Here is a 15,808-nt window from a genome sequence, read left to right as displayed (position 1 = left end):
AAGAAAAAAAAAACCCTTAAAATACTTTACCTTGCAAGAAGTACGCAATCAACATTCTTTATCTTCCCCAAAATTAAGGCATCAGATGGCTGCATGCAATGGAAAAAATAAACAGTTGCAGCTTAGTAATTTTGAAAAATATGCAAACAGTTCTTAAAAGCTAAAATCGGTCAAAACCACAACAGAATGGTGGAAAGTTGGAGTGTGAAGAACATCACAGGGAAAGGAGTTTAGATTTTTAATGATCGACATTATCATCAATATTGACTGAACTCTCTCTCTGCCAGCGTGGACTCAGTGGGCTCTGAAGACAGCAAGTGGGCCCAGGAGACCCTGCATGTGTCAATGGCATTCGGATGGTTCAAGACATGGTGTGAAAGTCAAGGGCTGAAGGGCTAAGAAAGCACTGTGGGGGCACCAAGGGCTCAGGGCCAGATCAGCCTGCTTGTGATGTCCAGGCCTAAGATGGCCACTTGAAGTGTCACAGGGAAAAACAGGAGAGCCAAGGTCTATAAGAAAGCTGAAGGCTAAGAGTAAGATGACAAAGGACTCAGAAGAACCCAGGTCAGGCGAAGAACTTAGCTGAAAAGGACGGCATGGCCGGGATGCAAGCTCTTTTCAGAGGGTCAGAAGAATGCCTGTGACTGGAAGAGGCAATGAGGAATTAGGAAGGTAGATACCCTGCTCAACCAGCCTCGGCGGGATAATATTATTGGGCTCATCTGGCCAGAAAATGTCACTTCATACTTACTCATCACCCAGTTAGTCACCAGCCCGTGGAGTGGCCTGGACTCTAAATTAGAAAAAGATTTGAATGGAAAATGGACATCCTGACTTCTAGAAGTGTAAACCAAGAAGTCACGTGTGTGTTCAAGAGCCATGCCACCAGTCTCCTGTAGCCTAGTGCACATCACAGCTGAGGAAATCCAGTGCTAGGAACAGGAGGGACCACATGGAGGGAGAACTCGGAGAAGTACTGGGAGAGACAACTGGATTGGGGCGGGGGACGAGCTCGAAACCTAAGACAATGGAAACTCCCAGGAATCTGTGAGGGTGACAAAGAATCAATGAAACAAAGAGTTGGTTCTTTGAGAAAATCAACAAGATAGACAAACCCTTAGCCAAACTACCTAAAAGGCAGAGAGAGAATATCCAGATTAACAAAACCAGAAAGAAAAAACAAAAGGGTGGTCATAACAATAGATACCAAGGAAATCCAAAGAATCATTAGGTCTTATTTCAGAGAACAGTCAAAAGGACAAAATGGCAGCCTATAAAATAGGAAAAGATTTTAACCAACCCCACACTGACAGAGGACTGATATCCAAAATATATAAAGAACTTAAGAAACTATAGAGACCAACAAATCAAATAACCCAATTAAAAAATGGCATACAGAGCAAATCAGAATTCTCAACAGAGGAATCTCTAACAAATGGCAAAGAAGCACTTAAAGAAATGTTCAGTGTCCTTAGTCATCAGGAAAATGCAAATCAAAATGACTCTGAGATTCAATCTTATACCTGTCAGAATAGCAAAGATCAAAAACTCAAGTGACAGCACATGCTGGAGAGGATGTGGACCAGGCTGTTCGAGCTTCCACTGCTGGTGGGAGTGCAAACCTGCACAACCACTTTGGAAATCAATTCGATGGTTTCTCAGAAAACTGGAAAGTCATTTACCTAAAGTCCCAGCTATACCACCCCTGGACATATATATACCCCATAAAATGCTCCACTATGCCACAGGGACACTTGCTCCACTATGCTCATAGCAGCTTTATTTGTAATAGCCAGGAACTGGAAACAACCCAGATACCCTCAACTGAAGAATGGATAAAGGAAATGTGGTAGATCTATACAATGGAATACTACTCAGCTATTAAAAACAAAGATATCATGAAATTTGCAGGCAAACGAAGGGAACTTGAGAATATCATCCTGAGTGAGGTAACCCAGATTCAGAAAGACAAACATGATATGTACTCACTTATAAGTGGATATTAGTCATAAAGTACAGGGTAACCATGCTACAAATCCCAGAACCACAAAGGTAGGTAACAAGATGGCCCAAAGGGTCATACTTGAATCTTACTGAAAAGGGGAAACAGATTAGGCATGGTGGGAGCTATAGTAGACTGTGTAGAAGAGAGAGGGATGGGAATAGGAGGGACCACGTGGGGGAAGAATGGAGGAGAGAGTACTGGAAGAGACAACTGGATTGGTGTGGGGACATCTCTGGGATGAGCTCGAAACCTAGGACAATAGAAACTCCCAGGAATCTGTGAGGGTGACCCTAGCTAAGACTCCCTAGCAATGGGGGATATGGAGCCTGAAATGGCCATCGCCTGTAATTAGGTAAGACTTCCAATGGGGGGACTGGGACACCAAACCAGTCACAAAACCTTAGACCCACAATTTGTCCAGCCTACAGGCTACACAGGGGCAAGGGATGGAGCAGAATTTGAAGAAAGGGACAACCAATGACTGGCCCAGTTTGAGACCCATGCCATAAGAAGGAGCCCACTCCTGACAGTATTATTCATATACTGCTATTATTTGTATAGATCTACCACAGGAATCTAGCATAAATGTTGTCGGAGGGGCTTAACGCAGCAATTGTTGGGAGCTGATGTAGAGACCCAGAGCCAAATACTGAATGGATACTGGGGAATCCTGTGGAAGAGGGGATGAAGGATTCAGGGAACAAGAGAGGTCAGGGACACCACAGGAAAACCTATAGAGTCTAAGCTGGGCACATAGGGGCTCATGAAATCAGAACTGCCAATCAGAGAACATGAAGGGGAAGGATCTAGGCTCTCTGCACATATGTAGCAGATGCGCAGCTAGGTCTTCATGTGGGCTCCTAAAGTGTGAGCAGGGACTGTCTGTGACTACACTGCCTGCCTTTGGATCCATTTCCTCTAACTGGGCTGCCCTGTCTAGCCTCAGTGGAAGAGGATGCACCTAGCCTTGCTTGACGTGCTGGGGTTGGTTGATGATCGTGGAACTCCTCCTCTTCTCTGTGCAGGAGAGAAAGAGTGGATGGAGGTGGGGGTGGGGGTGGAGGTGGTGTCAGAGAGGGGTAGGAGGGAGGGACTGGACCAGAGAAGGGAGAGGAAGATTAGCTAGAGATGTAAAGTGAATAAATAACTTAGTTATATAAAAAAAGCAATGCCAAAGCCAGTACTCTGTCAGCTGGACAGTAACCTTTCCAAATGGAGTATCCACATATTTTTCAGTTCTTCCTTCTAAAATTTCGGGATCATCCAAGCCTGTTCCACCAATTATTCCAATCTACGGGAGAAAGGAAAAGAAAGAAGACAGTCATCTGGTCATGCTTTATTTTAGGCAAAGATATTTTTACCCATATATATCCTACCAATCCCCAAAGGGAAGCGACTTTGAAAATTTCTGAAGAATGGCAAACATGTAAAGGCCCTTTATTAAAAAGAATCAAAGCAAAAAACCCCAAACAAAACCATAAAAACCCGACGGTCTCTCTTCTTGAAATAGCCAAAACATAGGCTGTTGTTTTCAACTGTACCAGATTTACTCCCAATTAAATTACAAACAAACAGTCGGGCAGTGGTGGCGCTTGCCTTTAATCCCAGCACTTGGGAGGCAGAGGCAAAAGGATTTCTGAAGCTAGCCTGGTCTACAGAGTGAGTTCCAGGACAGCCAGAGCTACACAGAGAAACCTTGTCTCAGAAAAAAACAAAACAAAACAAAACAAAAGAACAAATAAACAGAATGTGACTTTTAGGTTAGAAATTGAGCCCAAAAGTTGTAGAAAGATCTTTCTGAGCAAGTTGCTTCTCTACCACATTTACTATAGAGTATGGAGCTTGATATTAAAAACTTTGGCCTATTTCCTTGACAACAGTTTCTTTTTACTATATCATGATATAAAATAAGAAATTTTCTTTTTATACCAGTACCACCATCTGGAAGGGAATAAAGATTAATTAATTAATAATTATATTAATTAATAATTAATAAAGAGATTAAAGATGAGTGACGTGACAAGCCCACACTAATATATGTTTACTAAATCAAAGTGCTGTTCATATATATACATACACAGCAGATGGTATTTCATACATTGTATAATTCAAATATTTATTCAAAGTAGTTTTAATTTTTAAGTTTAAGCATTTTTTTTTCCAGTTTCCAGAGACTTCCTGGAAATCTATGTTCTTGGAAAAAGTGGAGAAAGAAACCTGATCCTCTGACTTGATCTGGAGTTGGAGGGATGGCTCCACAGTTATGAGCACTCCCAGCAACCACACGGTGTCTCCCATCCATCTGTACCCCAGTTCCAGGAGATTCAACACCTTCTTTTGGCTGCTGAAGGCAATGTGCATATATGGTGCACAGGTACATGCAGACTAAATACCAATGCACATAAAATAAAAATAAATGAATTTTTCAAAAAATTGATCTAATAAAGTGTAAAAAACAAACAAGAACAATAACAAAGACAAATATTAAAATCTTTTTTTTTTTTTTTTTTTTTTTGAGACAAGGTTTCACTGTGTAGAGCAGGCTGGCCTTGAACTCAGAAATCCTCCTGCCTCCGCCTCCCAAGTGCTGGGATTAAAGGCGTGCACCACCACCGCCTGGCCAAATATCAAACTCTTAACATTAAAAAATTAAGTAACATTATCATTAAGAAACTTCTCCTGTGTTGACTCCTCAGCAGATAGGACTTAACAGGTCACCGGCAGGCTACAACATGGGGCTTTGGGAGAAACCTGATAGAAAACCACAGCACTTTTTACAATGAAAAGGTGTAAACATATTGTCACTGAATAATATTTTTACAAAGTAAAACAGAAGTTTCCGATTCGACAGAGTAAAGTTCCAAAATAAAGAATTTGTGAGATTTTGCTGTAGGATGGTGGAGTTACATTTCCTGGTGGCTAAAACAGATGACACTGGTGCCACCTTGTGGTCCATTTTTGAAATTACAGGAGATGTATTTTATATCAACTAAATGGGAAAGATGACCAATCAACATAATGGTGTTTTCAAATCAACAACAGTTATTTGTTCAATATGCTTAAGATCAACAAGTCTATAAAAATCATTCTGTTTTACAAAATCCTAGCATTTCTGCTGGTGTGGCTTCTCCATTGTATCTTTCCCGTATCTGGGCTAACAGATTGTCCAGTCCATGTCCTCACACTGGGTAAAAGAAAGCAACATATGAAACGACCATCACTTGACTCATTGGGAAGTTAGCTACTAGGCTTGGAGGCAGGAGGACCAGAAGTTCAGAGCCTGTGGTCAGCCTAAGCTACAAAACATGAAACAAAAGCCAATATCAAACAAATAAAAAACTTCCAACTTTCTACTTATGACCACTTTGCTCATTCATTTCAAGATGTTTCCCTAGGCGACACTATCTCAACACTGAACTTTTAGGCTTGAATACAAAACAGACCTCATTTTGTTTTGGAATCACTCTCAGAATGCAGAGAGCTAGTACAGTATGAAAGCAGCAATCGGAACAGGCTAGCTCCTGAAACTCCTACTCCCTTATTGGCCAGCTTTAGCTCTAAGTCCAAAGCCTCCCAGCGACATGATGGGCCTGCATGAGGTATCGCAGCCCTCAGAGAGGAGTGGACTGTACTTGTCACGAAAGCAAACTGACCAGGAAGACCACAGCAGTCTACAAAGCCCATCGGGTCATCCAGCTGGCTCGCATTGTTAATGGAAACCCGCACCCACACCTACACCTGCTACAGGAAACCAGAGTGGCAACTGAATACTGCCACACCAGGGAACAGGGCCTTGAGGATGGCGGCCTGCAGTGCCAACATGCGGCCAACATCACCACCTGCTGGTGGGACAGGCAAAGTATAGCTGGATGAAGCGCCAAGTACTTCAGCCTAGGTGAGTGCTGAAAGCTTCATGAGCCTCACCCTCATTTTCACAGACACTCTCTTACACAGGTCCTATGGTATATTATTCCTGCTTTACAAACAAAGAGCAGCACCGTTGTTTGCCGGCTGGAGTACCATGTGCCAACTCCCAACATCCTCTGGGGCCTTCCGGGAGCTCAAAGTCTACTAGAAAGAGTCACTGTCTCTATGATACGAAGAGACTGACCCATGGTCAGGACAAGCTTTTGCTCAAGTTGACAGAACACACTATATAGAGCCTCTGGGTAGCTGGGTGAGCATCTAAGGCAGCGGTTCTCAACTGTCCTGATGCTGTGACCCTTTAATACGGTCCCTGACTTGTGGTGGCCACCAACCATAAAATTATTTGTTACTTTGTAACTGTAATTTTGTCACTGTTATAAATCTTAATGTAACTATCTGATATACAATTCCCACAGGGGTGGTGACCCACAGCTTCAGAACTGCGATGGAGGAATCCACTGAGAAATTCATCAACCACACTCAGGAGACAGCAATTCCTTGCCAGATCCCAAACCCAGGTGACCCTAGAATGCCTAAAAAATGGGTTCGAGGGCTGAGACAGAATTGATGGTTCTACTCTGTACATCCAGGAAGTCTTCACTCTACCAAACAAGGTTTCTGAAAGAGGGAAATGTTTAATTGCTCATAATTTTCCCCAACTTCTCACAGGTCACCTCAAAAAGAACCCCTGCAACACTCTACCTTACAGCTACATTTCCTGAAACAGGAGATGTTACCTACTACCCGCTTGTCTCAAGGTACCCTATGCACTTCCCCTGGTACCTCAAACCCAGGACTTCACCTACCTCACCTGGTCTCAGGAACCATGCTTCTGAGCCCTGTATGCCATGCCTCCCAGATGCACTCTCAAAACACCAAAGACAGAACAGTTGAGATGAACTTGTTCACAAAGATAGGTGGCTTTTTTGAGGATGTCAAGTCCAAGATGAGGGAAGACAGCTAGGGCAGGATCTGGCCCAAGCCCTATCTGGGATTTCAGTCCCTCAGCTCCAGTTATCACCAACCAATATGTGTGTGGTCTTGTAGGATCCCACTGACTTGTTACCACCAACTATAAAATTATTTACTTCATAACTGTAGTTTTGCTACTGTTATAAATCTTAATGTAACTATCTGATATGCAGTTTCCAAAAGGGGATTTATGGGGACCAAGAGGCCAAATGCTTGAGCCTGGGAAGGCTGTACAAAACCTGCAATAAGAACTAAAAAGATCCTATCACAGGTAGCTCTGTTTCTGACAACATAGCCCCAAAGTAAGTGTGATAGTTTGTATATCTTTGGCCCTGGGATTGGCACTATTGGGAGGTGTAGCCTTGTTACAGTAGGTGTGTCACTGTGGGCGTGGGCTAGCTGCCTGGAAGTGAGTATTCTGCTAGCAGCCTTCAGATGAAGATAAAGAACTCTCAGTTCCTCCTATACCATGCCTGCCTGGGTACTCCCATGTCCCCGCCTTGATGATAATGGACTGAACCGCTGAACCTGTAAGCCAGCCCCAATTAAATATTGTCTTTATAAGAGTTGCCTTGGTCATGGTGTCTGTTCACAGCAATAAAACCCTAACTAAGACAGTAACCGTTCTCCACAGAGAATGCCTATGGGCCAAACTGTGCCCCAGTCCAAACCTATATATGGAAGTTGTAATGCTCAGTACTTGAGTGTATTTGGAGATAGGGCCGAACCTTAAAACAAAACAAAACAAGACTGGTGTGCTTATCAAAAGACACTGCAGCAGAGAGAGAGAGAGAGAGAGAGAGAGAGAGAGAGAGAGAGAGAGAGAGAGAGAGAAGGAAGACTACGAGAAGCCTGCACACTGAAGCTCCCAGAGAAGAGGCCACTCCCAGCTTAAAGACTCTACAAAGCTGATTAGAACTACTTCTGGACTGTTGCAGATCCAATGCCAAATCTTAGACCACACCTCTGGTTCTCTAGCCCACCCACACCTTATCTAACATCCCAGTTACCAGGAGATGAAACCTTCTGGAATGTTCTGGTTTGGCGGACTGGAAGCTAAGACAGTCATCAGATGGAATCTGAGAGACTTCCTGCTCTGCTCTGTTGTCTAATCTCAGTTCCAACCAATGTCTTTGAATTTTATCCTGTAGCAAAATGAGCTTCGTGAAACCAGTGAAACCACTGATACACTGGCGCATTTTCTCTGGGGCCACTTGTATCTATGTTCCTAGGATGCAACTCATTGGCGCAAACATCGAGTATTCTCTTTAAGGATTTTTTTTTTTTTTTTGTTAAACTATATGGAAAACACAGCTACCCCAAATCCAAACACCAAAGGAGGATTACCACAGAAGAAACCAACCCTCTTGACACTTTAACTGGGACAACCAGCCTCTAGTACTGTGAGATTGTGTCTGTTGAGCAGGCTCCCCAACCCACTGAGCTCTGCTAAGGCCACCCTAGCAACTTAACACAGTCATAAGTCAGAGAAGTTTGGAAAACTTGGGAGACCCGAACAGCCTCCAGGTGCTCCGAAGCTGCTACATCTCACACCTGAAATCGACTATTTGGTTTCCGAGGAGCATCTCCCTCAAAAATCACTGCATCCCTTCCAAGTGTCTTTTGCTTGTAGAGTAAAAGCAGGATGTGGCCTAAGTTCCTTGCTTCTCAGCTGATGAGTATCAGCAGCCCCTATATGCTAACTGTCAGACCCCAAACTGCAGAAGATCTGATTAATGGGCAAGGCATACATTTTATCTGAAGCTTATTGGTTGGTTCCAGTGTATTGTTCTGCTTAAAACCACAAAGTTCTACAATGTGAGCTAGATGAATATGTCGGGCTGCATAAGGACCCTGTCCTTCGCTCGACACCCAGCTTTCTGTCACTGGGAGACAAAGTATGTGAGAAAAACCAACCATAAAAAGGAAAGGTTTGGCTCAAAGTTTTAGTCTGAGGTCCCTCGGCCCTATGGCGAGGCAGAATATTGAGGTGCAGAGGAGAGGAGAGGGAAGCTGTTTGAATCACAATGGCAAGGAAGCAAAGAGGGCATTCAGGACCAGGAGCTAGCAGCATGCCTCACACATGACTCAACTTCTAGAACAAAGCTGACTTCCTATCTGTTCCATCTCCCCACAGCATAACAGGCTGTAACCTTCAGCATTCAGGTTCTCAGGGGATATTCAAGAGGCTCCTCCAAAAAGGGTGTTTGCACCCCAACCCCAGAACCTATAAATATTACGCCATGTAAATAAATTAAGATGAGAAAGCCGGGAGAGTATCTGGATGGGCCCTCCATGGAACCTGGAGGGTTCTGAGAACAGGCAGTGAAGAGGGAGAAGGGTATGGGTTGATGGAGGGCGTGACCGTGGAGCAGGGAGACAAGTACGCGAATGTCTGTAGAAGTGATGGAGTCAAACCAGTGAGTTCTTCCTACTGGAGACCCCAGTTAAGGATCTCAGGACCATCATACACAAATATTTATCTTATCGGTTTGTTTCCTCATTTTTTCTTTTCTACGTGGCTCAGACTTTTAATTAGCATGGAGAGCCAGCATGGAAATCAAATGGAATACTATACGATATCAATTTCTGTTCCATACCCTACCACTCCTAACAAAACACAAAGAAGGAAAAGTCATTTCCTGAAGGCCACTCAGACCCTTGTTTCCCTGCAGGCAGATACACAAACTGGGATTCCTAGCTCTCCTTACCAGACAGTCTCTCAGGCAACGGCCTAGGGGTCTATAACCAAATATGAAATCGCTTTCCTCGGGGCGTCTGAGTAGGGAACATGTCTGTTTGCCACAGGAGGGAGGAGGTACTGTTGGCAGTTGGTTGGGGAGAGGCTAAGGGTCTATTCTGTGTGCTGCGAAGCTCAGGATCACCTTACAGAACAGTGGCAAGCGTGCTCAAGACAGTCCAGAAGAGAGTTTGAAAAGCCATCTTCCAAACCAGGACCCCTCTGACTTTGAAGTCTACTACCGACCTACAGAGGGACCATATTCCCTCCCTATCCATCTAAACATGATTAACATTATTTTCTTATCTCCCAGGGGGAGAAACTAGCCAGGGGCATGATCACTGAAGCAGCTTTCCCAATCCCCCTCCCTCTCTGGATGCCAAAGACTTGCTTTGCTTTCTGTATAATCAAGCACAGTGGCAGCCCATGGCTAAACCTGGACAATGTTACTCTCGAGTCCTCCTGGGCCATGTGCTCCTATTAATTCACGGCCTCCATTTATCTTCTACCCTTTGACCTGGACGCACTCTGCAGCTCTTCTGCTGCTGTAACAGAGACCCCCTCATACCTCATGCTTTAGCGCCCACTCAAGACACGTGTTAGTGGAAGGAATCCTCTACTCAGCCTCCTTGCTTCTATTTGGAAAGGACTCCTCAGCACCTTTAGGTGTGGAAGCCGGACACAGGAAGCACCCTTTCCCTCTTGCTATCCTCCCACATTCTATCTCTGTTCTGCCTGCAGAGCCTCACTACTTCTATGGCTGTCAGCCCAGGCTGGCACAAGAGCCATGGCTTCTGGCCAGATGTTGTCCTTTGCCCAGTACAGGCAATTCTGTACAGAGCAGCCAAGGAATCACTTAAAAATATAAATCAGACACTACCTCTCTGTTCACAATCCTTAAATGGCTTCCAGAGCATTTAGAATCAAATCCAAATTTTGTTGGCTTTTTTTTTTCTCTTTCTTTTCTTTTTTTTTTTTTTTGAGATAGGGTCTTACTATATAGCCATAGGGGACTTAGACCTCACTATGTGTTCTACATAGTTTAAGGCTGGCTTAAATCTCTGCCTCCCTGTGCCTCGGGGTCCTAGTAAATTTTCTATTGTGGTTTATATTCTGAAGGACTATACCCAACTAATTCTCATGATCATGAGGCACAGACGTCACCCTCAGTTCTTCCTGGGCCACCCCTCAGTCCTAGCTGTCCACGTAATCTCAGGCTCTTTAGCATCACTTCAACTATGAGCTTGTCTTCGATGCGCCTACGTGGCTATAGTAAAATCAGACGTACAAACATATTTCTCAGAATCTGCAGGGCCTTGGAGGACCCAAGATTATAGCCAGTTTAGTATCAGGGAGAGCTCTTGGATTCATAGAAGGTCTCTTATATGGCAGAACCATGTGGCTCTCAAGGCCTGATGCCTTTTACAAAGGTGCTATTCCCAGCAAGGAAGCTCTATAACCATGACTTAATCACCTCCAGCCACCCCATCTCCTCAAACAACCAGACTGGTAGCAGAGCTTAAAAACCACTGCCTGAAGGCCTTTTCTGCCAGTCCCATGATGCCGACGGGCTCCCTCATATTATTTATTTAGTCTTCCAGCCCCAAGACAAACTTAAAGAAAACAGGGACACTGTTTCCCTCAACAGTGTATTCTCAGAGCCTGGCAGGTTTCCAATAAGTATTTTTGGGTAGGATTCTGCCAGAAGACAGGTGGATTACATTGAGATAATGAACATTCTACTGCCCACACAAAACTGGATGCTTTTCATCTGAATGGTCTATCATATCTCTTAAACCAATGGTATTGAATTTGAACTTGAACCCCTGGTAATATTTCCATTTACAAAGGAAGGTACCAGAGTTAGCATTAACGGAGCAAGCTAGGTGTGTGGCATGCTACTGTATTTAAATCTAACAACATATCAAAGTAGGTGTGATCAGCACTGGCCTTCTAGCAGAGGACCCTAAGAGAGTCCACTGCTGACAGAAGATAGGTAGCACTGGAACAGGAGGCCAGGCCTCTCGGGTCCAGTGTGGGTATACTGTCACTGAGGTACATGATAAAATAGTTGCTCCTCAGTAACAGATGAAATGGTGCAGTGAGTCAGGCCACACGCTACCTGCCAGACACCTATACTTGGAGAATGCACAGTGGTTTTCCTCAGAGGTGGCCTGCATGTGCACGCAGTCCAAGCTCTCTACTTCCTCTTCACTCACAGTAAAGCAAACGAAACTATTATTTCAGGTCCAAGAAATATCTCACATCTACTTGCTGGGAATGCCAGGCTGTAAGTCTGTCAATATCTAGGAACCTGTGCAAGACACTTTAGTTGATAGGTCAGGGCTTCAGCTTCACATCTGTAAGAAAGAATCTGTACGGTCTTATGATCTCAAATGAACATTCCACCTCTGTTACCTGATGTACAGATAAAATACAGTTTGTGTGTAGTTCGTGCATGCGTGTGTGTGTGTGTGTGTGTGTGTGTGTGTGTGTGTGTGTGTGTGTCTGCACGCGGGGGGTAGATATCAGGCGTCTTCCTCAGTTAAACTTAACGTGTCTTTGTGAGAAAGGGATTCTCATTGAATCAAGAACTCACCAATTTGAGTAGGCCGGCTGGCTAGTCTTCAACCCCAAGAGTCTACCTGTGTCTGCCTCTCTATTGGCAGGGCTATTGATGCTGGCTGGCATCTGCTACCAGCTTCCCAGCATGGGTGTTGAGGGTCCAAATTCACCTGCTCACATTTGGGCAGCAAGCACTCCAGAGACTGAGCCACTTTACCCCAGAGCTAAGATATCCTTTTTATAGGTTATTTTTCTCTGGATATGGACCCTTCATACTTTCTATTTGGGATGCTGCCATAGCAGTTTGTGGGATATGGCGCTGGCATCATGAATTCTTATTAGCAATGCTCTTACCTGTTGAAATCTCAAGGAGAGAACTCAGCAGGCATTCCTAGCACCATTTATATCTCTAAGTTTTATTTCAAAAGCTTGCCAAGATAAAAGAAATACATGTCATTCAATATTTACATAGCTGTTTCTGCTCTTAAGTGGACCACATTCATTTTGCAGGGAAACTGTGTGTCGGGCAAAATGCTAACCAGATTAAAGCAAATTCTTTCTGTTGAGATATGCTGGTCCTCGCACGGATAGTATCATCCTGACTGGGCTGACTAAGTATGAAGTACCAGCCATTTGGTTTTACTCACATTGTGGGACAGAGATGACAAATAGATCTATCTTCAAATCATAGGCCTCTACTTCAGTGAAATTTCTAGGATTTTTCCATGCCAAGATACCTCCTTTTCAGTTAAGAACAAATCATTACATGTGGCCCCACCTAAAATATGCTGTTAGGGAGAATGGTGCGTGTGGCCAAACCCATGGACGTTTAGAATTATTTCTACTCCTAGAAACTCAATCATACCCAGCACAGACGCCATATTTCTAGCCTTTCCAGCCCACCATAAGGGCTGGAAAACCACTTTAAATAAGTACCTGCTGTACCTTGTATCTTACACATGAACACCCTTTCTGCCCCGTTCCTGCTGACTGGAACCACGGCTTTCTATAAATGTAAATAATCCTTCTCAAAATCGAGAAAAAAAACAAAAAAAGGTGGCTAGTAAGACTGAGTTGCAGCAACCTCTCCCCCTCTTCTCACCCCGAGTGCTTCATGAAGCTCTGCAAGGCCCCAGTATACAAAGCTCAGGTAGGCTGCAGGCTAAATGCAGAGATGGCCCTCTTGCAAGGGAATCAAACAGCATTGCAGGCAATCAAAAAGGATGCCTGAGCCAGGCGGTGGTGGTGCATGCCTTTAGTCCCAGCACTTGGGAGGCAGAGGCAGGCGGATTTCTGAGTTCGAGGCCAGCCTGGTCTAGAGTGAGTTCCAGGACAGCCAGGGCTACACAGAGAAACCCTGTCTCGAAAAACCGAAAAAGAAAAAAAAAAAAAGGATGCCTGGAGAAAACAGTGCACTTCCTGTATCACGAGAAATTCCTAAAGTGAATCAAATTAACTGCGCTCTTGGCTAATAATAAACAGCCTAGAAAGGACTTAGCCACTAGTTTTTCCGGTGCTCCTCCGTTATTCCATTCTCTACCCATCAATCAGGATGTGTTTAAAAGACCCAGGGGAGGCTCACTCCAACTCTCAAAACTCCTGCTCTCCTCCAGCCAGCTGTTCCCCGGCTCACAAGAGTCCCTAGTGTGCAGATCTCAGGGGACCTGAGGCCTAAGAAAATAGCTCTAACTTTCAAGGTTGCAAAGCAGTTTAAAGACAGAGGCCTCCAGGCAGGGAGCGGTCCGCACTCGTTTCAATATTTTAAAAAGTCTTAGAGCTCCCCGCAGCTCTGCGCAGCCGAGGTTTAAAAAAAAGAAAAGCAAAAGGAAATTTAAGTTTGGAGGGGGAAAAAAGCCGAAGCGTGCAAAAGAGCAAGTGCCAGCTCCCCCACGTGGGCCGAGTCAAGGTAGCGGAAGCACAAGTCCGGTAAGATTAGAGGGACCGGCGCAGCAGCCGCAGGAGCTGGGCCACGCGTCAGCTCCCGCCTGGAGCATCTCCAGGCGGGGGGAGTGGTACGAAAAGAGGGTAGCAGCGGGGCGCAGTGCCCCCTCCATCACCCCACTCCCCACCAGAGCCCGGGTTACCACCACTCGGGCCCGGAATGCAGATGAGATCAAAGGCTAGGGGACATTGGGGGTGCTCTGGCGGTGGGTGCCGCGCCCCTGTCCCTCCCTGCTGATCCGTGGGTGGTGGTCGCTCAGGCTGGGGACACAGCCCGGAGGCGCAGCCCCTCCAGAGGGGCGAGAGGGAACCCAGCAGGGCTGGCCCATTTGCAGCTGGTAGGGTGATCTCACCTTCACCGCTGTGCAGGCGGAGCCCGAGGCCATGTCTGCACCGGGGAAGTCCACAGCGGGCTGCAGCGCGGGACAGGGAGGAGACTGCGGGGCCGGCGCGGCGCAGCGCGGGAGTGAGCAGTGCGGGGACCCACGGGCTCTGGCTCCTCCTCTTCCTCCCAGGGAGCGCGGGATTGGCTGGCCTCCTCCTCAAATCAGGTTCCCGCCTCCCGTCCCTTTCGCAGACTTTTCGGCTTCTCCGGGTTTCGGTTGTTACTATACAGTCTGATGGCTAGTCCACGATCGAAGGAGAAGTGAAGCTACTTAGGACGTGCTTGGCACTTTCTCTTTTAACTGTTTCACAAGAACTTGGTGAGGTAGCGCAATACTGCCCGCTCTGCGGTGGTTTGGCTGCCTCGGTGGCCGGGGCTGTAAAATCAGGCCCTGCTGCATTCCGGCTTTGGGGGAAGGCGGAGGGAAAACTGAAGAGTGCTAGCTTGAGATTCCCGCCCCCACAGCTCTGATTTACAAACTGGTTTATTTAGCTTTTGCTTGGCAGGCGGGAAGCTTTTAAGGAGACAGGACCCTCCTCAACAGCCAGCCTGGTGCTACCTGGCAAAGTGCATTTTTTAAAAAATCCTTTATACAATGGCTAGTGGTGCAGATTTATTAATCCCGGTCACTCATGGAGCCTGAGCAGCAGTACGGCATGTTCAAAGTCTTACTTGGCTACAGAGTGAGTTCGAGACCATCTTGAGCAATATTAAGAGTCTATCTCAAAAATAAACAGAGGGCTTGGGTATTTAACTCAACACTAGAGTGTTTCTCTAGCATCCAAGGAGGTCCTAGCTTCAATCCTCACTCCAATAAAATAAGCAAAAATTAAAACAAAACTTTCTGTGCAAGGGCAGCGTACAAGTGCAGCAGGATTCAGAATCTGGACCTGTGTCTCTGTGATGTAATACCAGCAGGACCCACTCTGACCCCAGCGACCTTTTCCCCTGGATACTCACTCTGAGAGGATACTTCTCTGGATACTTCTCTACTAAGGACGATTCATTATAGCCTTTGATGGTACAAGCTGTGCAGAACAAAACGCTGGGCAGCAGCTATCTTAAATTTTTTCTTAATTTATTTCATGATTTTTATGTATGCACACACACCTCCCTGCAGGTGTGTGTGTGTGTGTGTGTGTGTGTGTGTGTGTGTGTGTGTGGTGTGTGTTCAAAATCCAGCCTGCAGCTGGAATAACAGGCAACTGTGAGCTGCCTGATATGGGTACCGGAAACTGAATTTACCTCTACAAGTGCTCTTAATTTCTGAGCC

General features: G+C 45.4%; 1 protein-coding gene across 2 annotated transcripts in view; it reads right to left on the bottom strand.

The window, feature by feature from the left end:
* The window catches only part of Mtap (methylthioadenosine phosphorylase), a 42,236-nt gene extending 27,452 nt beyond the window's left edge, over positions 1-14,784 (bottom strand). Inside the window, exons 1-3 of one of the 2 annotated variants that reach the window (XM_031377830.1) lie at positions 14,504-14,784; positions 3,210-3,296; positions 31-89 (exon numbers count right to left, since the gene is read on the bottom strand). In XM_031377830.1, coding sequence (XP_031233690.1) covers positions 31-89; positions 3,210-3,296; positions 14,504-14,536 — 179 coding nt within the window. In that variant the 5' untranslated portion in view covers positions 14,537-14,784. The remainder of the gene's footprint in view (positions 1-30; positions 90-3,209; positions 3,297-14,503) is intronic. The other variant, XM_031377829.1, reaches the window with a different exon arrangement.
* Positions 14,785-15,808: the final 1,024 nt, after the last annotated feature.

This window comes from Mastomys coucha, unplaced genomic scaffold, assembly GCF_008632895.1.
Source record: "Mastomys coucha isolate ucsf_1 unplaced genomic scaffold, UCSF_Mcou_1 pScaffold18, whole genome shotgun sequence".
In the NCBI taxonomy this organism is placed as follows: Eukaryota; Metazoa; Chordata; class Mammalia; order Rodentia; family Muridae; genus Mastomys; species Mastomys coucha.
The sequence above is the reverse complement of the archived record's forward strand: the minus strand, read 5'-3'. Positions and strand labels throughout refer to the sequence as shown.